Below are 8,030 nucleotides of genomic sequence, written 5' to 3' on the forward strand. Positions count from 1 at the left end.
AATGAGAAATCGATATATTGAGATGAGAAATATTATCAATACATTTTGCTGTATAAGATAATGAACTTGTGCAGCGTTTATATTGTAATTTTTCTTCATTAAAATTTTTTCTTTTATTCTCAAATTAATTATAGTTTGTGTAAAGAATAATAAAATTTTCTAATATCAGATTTTCTAATATCTTTAGTCTTGTTTATTATTGTTACTTGATATCTTATTACTTTATTTTCTCTCTTGCCTTATAATTAACTGTTAAACGCGAATTGTCACATTCACATTTATATTTATATTTTTATATATAATAACGAAAGGAGATTAAATGGATAATTATTTGTGTTATTTTGTTATTTTGTGTTGTTTGACGGATTTTTGAATGCCGATAAGTTTCTTTGTTCTATCGCGTAACATGCAATTTGTTATAGACGTTTCTCTTTTGATGAAAGTTAAATTGATAACTTCGCTGTAGATAATAAAGTTACTCTAACAATGAATTTAACCGCACTTTCTGCGATGTGCTTTATAAGAATTCTAGGAATTTACCTTCAAATATTACGCAAAAGAAAGTAACAATTTCGTTGAATTATTTTGGTCTATTTATGCGATATGACGGATATGACTATCAACTGCGACAGCTTTCTCGTGGATCGATATATTATTGTTACTAGCGCAATTAGAAAAAACCACGCGGACCGACTAGAATTTCCAGATAATGCGACTATTTTCTGCAGTTTAAGATTAAATGGTCAAGTTGGGAGAACATAAAGCTATAATGGCTTACGATTGACATCGGTAGGAGTTTGATCGATTTTAAGTTAGCAGGAAAGAAAATAGCAGAAATTGAACCCTATAATTATATCAATAAAGTCCTTTAAGTCAAATATAACAATTTCGCGATACGATTTCCAAAAAAGGAAAAGAGAAAAAGATTATAATAACTTATGAAACTGATGTAATTAAATGTATGTTATATACATGTACAATTATATGTATGTATATAATGATTGATTACGTACAACTGATTCGAAGAAAGTATCGACGACTTTTCAGTATCAGTATAACGTCATTATCAATGTAAATAAATAAATATCTATGATCTTTGTTAAGAAATATATCTTTGTTTATGAATTTTAAAAAGAATTTTATAATAATGATACGATTCGATTAATTTCGCAAGTCATTGTACTTATAAAATTTGAACATTTTGAACAGAGTAAATGCATATACATCTAGAGGTATATAATTTTAATAAAAATAAAAATGTTTTGCTTATTAATTTATAGGATAAATCATATTGTATCATATTAACAACTACTCGACTGGAATAAATACGTTGATTTTCTGTCACTTATTGTAATAACGTTAAAGGTTTATTTGAGTTCTGATAATATTGATTTATAAACTGATAAAAATTTATACATATCTAATGAATACATGGATAAAAATTATAATCAATTTTTCTTAAACAAAAATCAATACATAGGATATTATATTTTTTGTTAAATACTTTTTAATAGATATGATGAATAAAATATAAATAGCATTATGTAAATTAACAAATTTGTTTGTGATAAATTGGGCGATTACAAGTTTCATTGAAGTTCCCCTTGGAAGATTTAATTGCGAGTAAGAACATATCGGTAGGGCTATGCAAAAATATCGTAGATTACCTTGAATTGCGAGCCAATTAGAACCGTCCAATTATACCGATTTATTATAGTCCACACGCTCTTTTCACTCTTTAGGGTTATTACCTCCGTAATTCGGATCGATAACGTGGCAATTTACTTGGCCGCTCGGCTAACCTCGGATTTATCACTATTTCGCACGTATAAGAATTAATGTGCAATTTAGCCAATTATTTCTAATTATAATAATAGTTATTGGTTTTTACAGGCAGTTATTGCATTTATTGCCAAGAGTTATATGAAGAAGAATTATATGAAAAAATATTATGATCTACAAATTCTAAGATCGTATTATTGTATATTAGAATCTTAAACGACATTACGAGAGAATTTTGAGATAAAATTAGATTTTGAATACTTGATTAAAAAGATTGACACGTGTTTTTCTATTACTTACCATTTATCTGTTCTTATTTTAAGACTGTCTTAAGTAATGTCTTAAGATGCTATCTGATTGGTTCATGACATCTTAAGACTGTACTTAAGATGGTCTTAAATATAAGATTTATATTATAATATAATATATACTTTAGGTATATCTTAGGCTGCATTGCGATAGTCACTGCTAATACTGAAAATCTGTAGTATATAATAACCAATAATGATAAGGAGTTACTTTTTACAAAAAGTAACGGTAACGCATTATTTTTATGAAGTAAATGAATTTACGTTTTTAACCGTGAATTTTTAACATTAAACTTACACTCATACTAATACTTATGTTGCCAATTTGCAATCATACACAGTAATATCAGCTTTAGGCGATGCATTTTTCGCGAACAAAATAAGGAAATATCGCGAAAGTGCATAGAGCACAACGACCATCGTTTTCTGCCTCACTCAGCCGCGTCGTCTCTCCGCCCACGAGATTTCTCTAATTGAGCGCGATAAGATCGCCGTCTGGAATCTTATTAGCGGCACGGTCGCGACGTAACGAATGTCCGTAAAAAGAAACGGTCGGGGGTCGCTCGTTCACATAAAATCACAGTTCCGCACTGCATTTACATCATAAATGTTCATTGTGCCTCGGGTTACGCCTAACGCTATGGGAAACTACTTGAAGTAATGTTACCTTCGACAATTGTGAATTAATATCATCGACATCTACATCCTTGTTACTTTCCATCCTGGTGTCTTTTCCGAGTTCCGAAGCAGATGTTCGTAACCGAGATTGATGCTGACGTTAAATCACAATTCCTCAAAACGTAACGTGTTGTTTGTTGCGCAATTGAGACGTCAAGGCGCATGCAATATGACTTTATTTGAGTATTATCGCACTTGAAAGAAATGTAATTGAGAAATGGTTAATAAAATGCTAGGCAAATTAATATAAAATCCTTTTCAAGCGTTTTTCATTTGGAAGATAAAAGATAATAGTTTGATAATGGTACACTTTTTAACTGTATACGTTAATAGAAAATTCTAGATCTTAGAATTATTATTATAGCTTTTACAATCTCTGAGAAGCAGCTATCATGTGCTTTTCTTGAATGGTCCACCGTTTGTTAAAGAAGATTGTGTCACAGTTAAACGGAATAGCGTATAGTCACTGCGTGCATTTATTAGAGACACTTATTATATAATCCTGCGTCGGCTATGCCGAATGTTTATAAACGTAACGTGTGCATCCCAGTTTATTCCTGTATGCACATGCGACTGATCGAAGAAATCTCTCTTTCCTTTTACGCGCGAACTTCCTAGGCTATTAACTATGATTACCTGGCACGCATGTGTTAGATAACCCGAGATTTGCTCATCGACCGAGCGTGTAACACTTTTGCACACTCGCAAGAAGATAAATTTAGTCAAGACTTCACATCGGTCTGTCAGTCTTGTTAAATGATGTTTGTCAATCTTCACGTTTGTCTAATCGATTACATAGAGACATAGACGATATTGAATGCATTGCCTTTCCATGACCAATCAATTTTCGCGACCGTAACAATATTAATGAGGTTCGATTATAACGAAAGTACCGCTCGTTGCGGCATTTAAACAAAGGCATGTCATCGTCGTTCCCCATAATTTCACCAAATTGCATTGGGTGATGCATTTCTCGATGTATACGTAACAAGCAAGCGTGACGGTCTCTCTTGTCCCAGGAGTCGACTTCCTTGGATTTTAAGATCACTCGTGTGGCTTGCGCCAGTCGCTTTCAGTTTCTAGTCTAGTATGCGCGGCGGAAGCGGATCCAGCATGCGGAAACGAATTCAGGGTGTGGTGAAACGACGCTGCTATCCGATCATACGATATCGGGACGACGAAAGTAAGGCGCTGGGGAAAAGGAAGAGTGCCGCGAGAACGAGCCGCAATGACAACGATGACGTTCAATATCTCTCGTGTGGCTCGTGTTTCTCAAGTCGGTTCGGTTTATCCACGTATTAATGAGACATACTATCGTCGGGACGAATCACGCCGCGCGTAGGATGGGTCGTATAATGGTACATAAGATGCACGTATGTGAAAGAACTTGTATAGTTGAGGTACAGGTCTGCAACCGTGGGAGGCAATTAGGTCTGCGTCCTGACTGATTACCACAGAGTTATCCTAGCTATATATGTGAGATGAACACACACACAGAAAAATATTATTCTATTGCTAACAAAAATAATTACTCAATTTACTTTCTTTTTTCAAGTAACGGTTTTTTTTCTTTCATTCAGTAACAAAGAATATTTTCTTGATAATAATCTTAAAATATACTTATTATCAGAGTTCGTTCGTATTTAAAATATATATTTGAAATTAAAGAAATAAAATAGTTATTTAGTCTTTATTATTTTAAATAGCTTCTTATGTATTTCTTGTTTAATATTTTATATTAATAAGTTTTCGGAACCTATTTTATGTTTTCTATGTTAAATAAGTTGTAACAGTTATTTTATCGAGCCTTGCTTATTATAAATTTTGGAAAAATTCATTAATATGTACGCAAGAATTTATTATTATTATTTTTTAAGAATATTTATAAAACTGATCGGAAGCGATTTTACGTAATAAACAAATTTGTTTTAATTAATTAGTGTTCTTGATTTAATTATTAAACTTATTTAGGAATATATTTTCAAAATATGTTCTGAATAAATTTGATGCTTGTAATGAATTTATGATTTGCGGATACATGAGCTTTTGAAATACTTGAAACAAAAGCAGTTATTATTTGTACTGTATGTATTTTTCTGTGTGCAGTGTGCACAACATACGGGAAAGTTAGTTTAAAGATGATACAAAATCTGAAAACAAAAGTGAATGCAGCTGCAATATTATTCGCATAGTGTATTTACGGAAAAGAATGCGAGGAAGTCTATTAATTCCAATGATGCCGATTTATGTTCGGAGTAAATCTGGTTATATCTCGTAGGCTAATTAGATTAGCAATTAGGTCATTAAATTGAGAAATGCACAACGTTAAGAGTACAGTTAATTTACTGTCGTTTTATTAATTTATACGCATTTTTCAGATATTTCGAAGGCACGAACATGTTTACGATCAATCGATAAAATATAATATTAAATGAAATTAAATGATAGGCTTAGTATTTTAAATAGCAATTGATAGATTGCTTCTGATGCGTATATTAAAAGCATTTATTTGACTACTTTTACACCAGTTTACATGAGAAATATGTGTGTGTGTGTGTAATAGAATTTAAAAAAAATCATGTATTTCAGAACATGTTACGCATAATTAGAGCATATTCGCATGTAAAATAAAAGCAACTAAAATATCGATAGGTCCATAAATTTTGATAACATCGGACAGCTGTCGTAAACGCGTTTGTGCGTAAGTAGCGTTTCAAAATCACGCAACTGTTTGGCAACATGCCCTTTCCGATTTTTATACACTTTCCACCGCGTCCCAGGAATGATCGGCGCTCTAAAAAATCAAACGACGCAATTGGCGGCTTAATAACTTAGTCGTGCCAGGCTGATTCCTTGTGGCGCAATGTGCGCATACGTCGCGCACGATAGCGCGTGATGCGTGTGTTGAAAGTCTACGAGATTAATCTCCTAGGGAGAGAGGCGAGAGGATATTCGCGGATATTTACTGCAATTTTCGCACACTGACATTTACGTTTTACGCTTTCCCCTTCCGCCGGCGCGGCCGTTCGTTTACTTTAACGATTCCTACATGAGTGACGCTTTTTCTATGCGGTACGTATATGCCGCTTATGGTGAAACAGGTGTACCTTTCTTGGCGCAACTCGCGTAATATCGAAGAGTGAAAGTTCGTCGCAATTCCTCATAATCGTATAACGTGTCCGGCTAATACGTTTCTCTGCCGCTTCCTCCCCCAACCCTCCCGACATTCGAATGTTTCGTAAGCAGTAAATTTTTATGTAAAAAAAAAATACTTTATTTATTTTTACATTTACGGGGTGTATAGTACAATTCGAGGATTGGATCACGAAGAAATACAATATTTGCGCATCGTATTGACTTCTATTAATTAACGATGTGGCAACTTTTGCCGGTCGTTCCTCGATCCTTCGACGATCGATCCTTCGAATATCTCCTGGTCTCTTGGGCCACGAGCCGTCAAACAAAAGGGGAAGATGATGAAGTCTTCGTTTCTTCTCATGCGCTCATTTTCTCAATAATGTCCGCCAAAATCACCGCCGCCAAAGTCGTGACCGCCAAAGTCGTGGCCGCCAAATCCACCGATATCACCGCCGCCGAAACCACCCTCGTCGTGATGACCCTTAACGACTACGGGATAAGGCTCTTTGACGACTACGGGTACCTTGACCGGGTAGGGCACTGGTTTCGACACTTCGACTGGGACCTTGATTGGTATCTTGACCGGATAGGGTATCTTGACGGGCACCTTTATCGGTACCTTGACCGGGAAGGGCACTGGCTTCTCCACGGGGTAGGGAACGTGCTTCGTGACCTCCACTGGGTAAGGTTTCGGTACGTGGACCGGGTACGGGCGATCGACAGGTACTTTGATCGGCACCTTCACCGGATAGGGCACGTGCTTCGTGACCTCCACCGGATAAGGATGCGGTACTGGCACGTGCTTTGTGACCGTAACCGCCTTGATGTGATCAGTAGAGATTATTTCGTGGCCACCACCAAATCCACCGCCTCCGAATCCACCGCCTCCGAGACCACCGCCTAAATCATGGCCACCGAAACCGCCTCCAAAACCACCATGATCACCTAGACTTAGCTCCAGTCCACGTTTCGATTTTTCATCCTTGGGCTTAGCGCTAGATTCGGTCTTCTTCGCCTCTTCGGCTACGACCGATAATACTAGGCCGCATAGGAGTATTACCTGCCGAAAACAAGGAAATGGATGAATATCTTTGATTTGATAAATTGTTTGATAAGTATTATCGTAAGATTTGAGTATATGTGAGATAGGTATATAAGGCTTCTCTCTCTCTCTCTCTCTCTCTCTCTCTCTCTCTCTCTCGTTGTAATTTGTTTTGATAATTTTTTGTGGTATTATGATTTGGGAAAATATAAAAAAAAATTTTTTAATTAGGTCATCGAAAAAATTTTAAATCAAATTATTATTAGATAAATTTGAAATATATATAATTGTATTGTATAACTTTACTAAAATTTTTGGAAATATGATTTGTCAATTTTTTAAAAGGTTTTAAAAGGAACGAAGTACCGAAGGAAATGAAATTTTAATGATTTCGAGTTTGGTATATGACAAATTCATAGTCAAAATTTGCTTTTAAGCCTATTCATATTTATTAAGAAATAGGCCGCTTGAAAGTGAGAGATTGCGCCTACAACGCGTTACAGACCGCAAAATACGGATCGTGTTTCAAGCGATTCGAGCGGCTATCTTGTTGGAGCTACTCACTTTCAGCTTGTCGGTGCTGTTCATGTTGGTCGGCAGTGAGCACACTGATACCGCCATGGTCTACCCTCGCTTTTATAGGGGACGCAACGGCGTGTCCGCTGGGCAACTCGAGCGTGCCGATGAAATTGTCGACGGGTAGGAAGTTAACAGGAGGAAAGGAAGACAACGCACTGTAGACGACGTCTCCCTTTCTTCGTCTCCCTTTGTCTTCGCGTCTATTTCCTCTTTGCTTTTTTTCTTGACCGTCTCGTCGCGTTTTCGAGTCCGTTTAATTCGAAGTAGAAACGCGTTTCTGTAACAAAAATCGAAAAAGATCCGTAGTACTTTGATACGCTTGCGTGAACTTCTTGCATAAATTTTGCTCGGTGATGGCATATGAGTAGAAAAACGAATAATTCATTCATTGATAACAAATTCACTTAATCATTATCTAATTGTAAGTTATTTTTATTTTAATGATCACTTTATCTTCTATTAAACTTGAAACATTAATTATACTAAATAAAGTTTATTATAGT

The 8,030-nt window shown here is 35.5% G+C and overlaps 1 protein-coding gene across 1 annotated transcript; it reads right to left on the bottom strand.

The window, feature by feature from the left end:
- Window positions 1-6,156: 6,156 nt before the first annotated feature.
- On the bottom strand, window positions 6,157-7,569 carry LOC108728061 (keratinocyte proline-rich protein). The gene is made up of 2 exons (XM_018456410.1): window positions 7,513-7,569; window positions 6,157-6,966 (listed from the first exon to the last, which is right to left on the bottom strand). The coding sequence occupies exons 1-2, from the start codon at window positions 7,567-7,569 to the stop codon at window positions 6,280-6,282; spliced, it is 744 nt and encodes a 247-aa protein (XP_018311912.1). The 3' UTR covers window positions 6,157-6,279.
- Window positions 7,570-8,030: the final 461 nt, after the last annotated feature.

Source organism: Mycetomoellerius zeteki, unplaced genomic scaffold, assembly GCF_001594055.1.
Source record: "Mycetomoellerius zeteki isolate Tzet28-1 unplaced genomic scaffold, Tzet1.0 scaffold58, whole genome shotgun sequence".
NCBI classification, from domain to species: Eukaryota; Metazoa; Arthropoda; class Insecta; order Hymenoptera; family Formicidae; genus Mycetomoellerius; species Mycetomoellerius zeteki.